This window comes from Vicia villosa, unplaced genomic scaffold, assembly GCF_029867415.1.
Source record: "Vicia villosa cultivar HV-30 ecotype Madison, WI unplaced genomic scaffold, Vvil1.0 ctg.002570F_1_1, whole genome shotgun sequence".
In the NCBI taxonomy this organism is placed as follows: Eukaryota; Viridiplantae; Streptophyta; class Magnoliopsida; order Fabales; family Fabaceae; genus Vicia; species Vicia villosa.
Window position 1 is genome coordinate 149,942 of NW_026705972.1, and position 2,029 is coordinate 151,970.

The window sequence follows — 2,029 nt, forward strand, 5'->3', positions numbered from 1 at the left end:
AATAAAAAACAAACACGATTCCTTTTCTATAAGGTAAGAACATTAGTATGTTAATAAGCGTTATTTTATAATTTTGGTTGCCGCCTGTGCAAAAAAAGAAAAATGAAATAATCACACAAAAAACGAGATCAAATTAGAGCATAAAATAAAAAATATTAGAGCATAAACTGAGAGCTGATCGTAGCACCAAAAATTATACAACATAATATATATTTGTGTTCCAATCGCATCACAAAAAATATAAAGCATGTTAAATGATTCAAGTAATATTTTTCATGTTTATTATAATAATGGATGGCGGGCTTGACAATACCTACCATGACATTATATATATGTGTGAGAAACCTTCCTATTATCTTCATTCATAACTTCACACTACTCACCATGGCTTTTCATCTCACAAACCTTCCAACTCACAGACTATTCTCTCTTGTTTTCTTTTTCCTGTTGGCCACAAATATAAACTCAGCTCAACCACTTTCCTTCAATTTCAACAAACTCACCAATGGTAATCCAGAATTAATCATTCAAGGGGACGCCCATTTTGTAGACGGTGGTTTTGTGGCACTCACCAACAGAACACCTCCAGCTACAACCACAGGACGTGCCTTATATAAAACACCTGTGACCCTTTGGAACGATACTACTGGCCAAGTTGCCAGCTTTAACACTTCCTTTTCGTTCGTTGTAGAATCCCCGGAGGAACAACCTTGTCCAACTGATGGACTGATCTTTTTCATTGCACCCCTGGACACCGTGATTCCCAATAACTCAGACAGTAGATATCTAGGAGTAGTTGATGGTAAAAATGCAATAAATCGATTTGTTGGTTTAGAGTTTGACCTTTATCCCAATTATTTTGATCCCTATATGAGACATATTGGAATCGATGTCAACTCTTTAATTTCGCTCAAAACTGAGAAATGGAATTGGGTGAGTGATTCATTGACAAAAGTAACTATAACATATGACTCTCCTTCTAACGAGTTGAGTGCTCTTGTCACTTACGAGAATGGAGAATACACTAGCATTGCACAAGCGGTTGATTTGAAAACTGTGCTTCCCAACATTGTTAGGATTGGTTTTTCTGCTACTTCAAAAACTGGTGTAGCACACAACATTCATTCATGGTCATTCGCATCAGACTTGGAAACAACTATAAGCAGTGTCTCAGACATATGAATGAATAATATTATTACAGTACAGGCTATGCTTACTTACCAGCAGCTTGTAATAATTAACTAATATTTCTAAATAATGACCCTGCTTACTAGCAACTACGTGTAATTTCTTATAAAATAAAGACCATGCTTTTCTACTATGTTTCAGTTAAATTTTCTTGCTATATTTCAATTATATTTTTGGTTTGTCTTAATATATTTCTTTTTAAATAAATACAATGCTTGAACTATGCGAACTAATAGTAGCTTGAAATTATAAAATAAATAGTATTTACCACATATTTATTATTAATTTTCACACTACTAGAAATTTGGCCTACGGCCACGCTAAAATTGTCACAGCTCAGAAACTGTGGCCACATATATGATTTAGCCATGATTATCAAAGCGTAGACGTATGTTATAGAAATATTGAATCCGGAGTGTAAAACTGTGGCCTGAATAGCGGTAGATATTTTAAGCCGCAACTAAGAAACCGAGGCCTATAATTTTCAGTTCAAACTGTGGCCAAAACCCCAAAAAAAAAACCCTCCAAAAGTTCCCTCCTTTTTTTTTAGTTTCCCTCTATCTTTTAATATTTTCTTTTCTATTTTTTTTAATTAAAAAAAAGAAAAAAAAATGAAAGAACAAAGGCATTGAAACGAGCCATATGAACAAAAACACACACTATCTGAAAACTCCATCTCCCAAAACTATCTGAAAACTCTTCGCCGTTGCGCCGCTGCTGCCACCTCCATCGCTTACAGGTTAGTTTCTTCATCTTCATCTCTGCTTCACCTTCATCTCACTAACCTCAATCATCTCACGAACCCTAACCCTCTTTATCTCACGAATCCTAACTCTCTTCA

General features: G+C 35.0%; 1 protein-coding gene across 1 annotated transcript; it reads left to right on the top strand.

Moving 5' to 3' along the window:
- Window positions 1–374: 374 nt before the first annotated feature.
- LOC131639256 (non-seed lectin-like) lies at window positions 375–1,256 on the top strand. The gene has a single exon (XM_058909753.1). The coding sequence runs from the start codon at window positions 385–387 to the stop codon at window positions 1,180–1,182; it is 798 nt and encodes a 265-aa protein (XP_058765736.1). The 5' UTR covers window positions 375–384; the 3' UTR covers window positions 1,183–1,256.
- The last annotated feature ends 773 nt before the right edge of the window (window positions 1,257–2,029 follow it).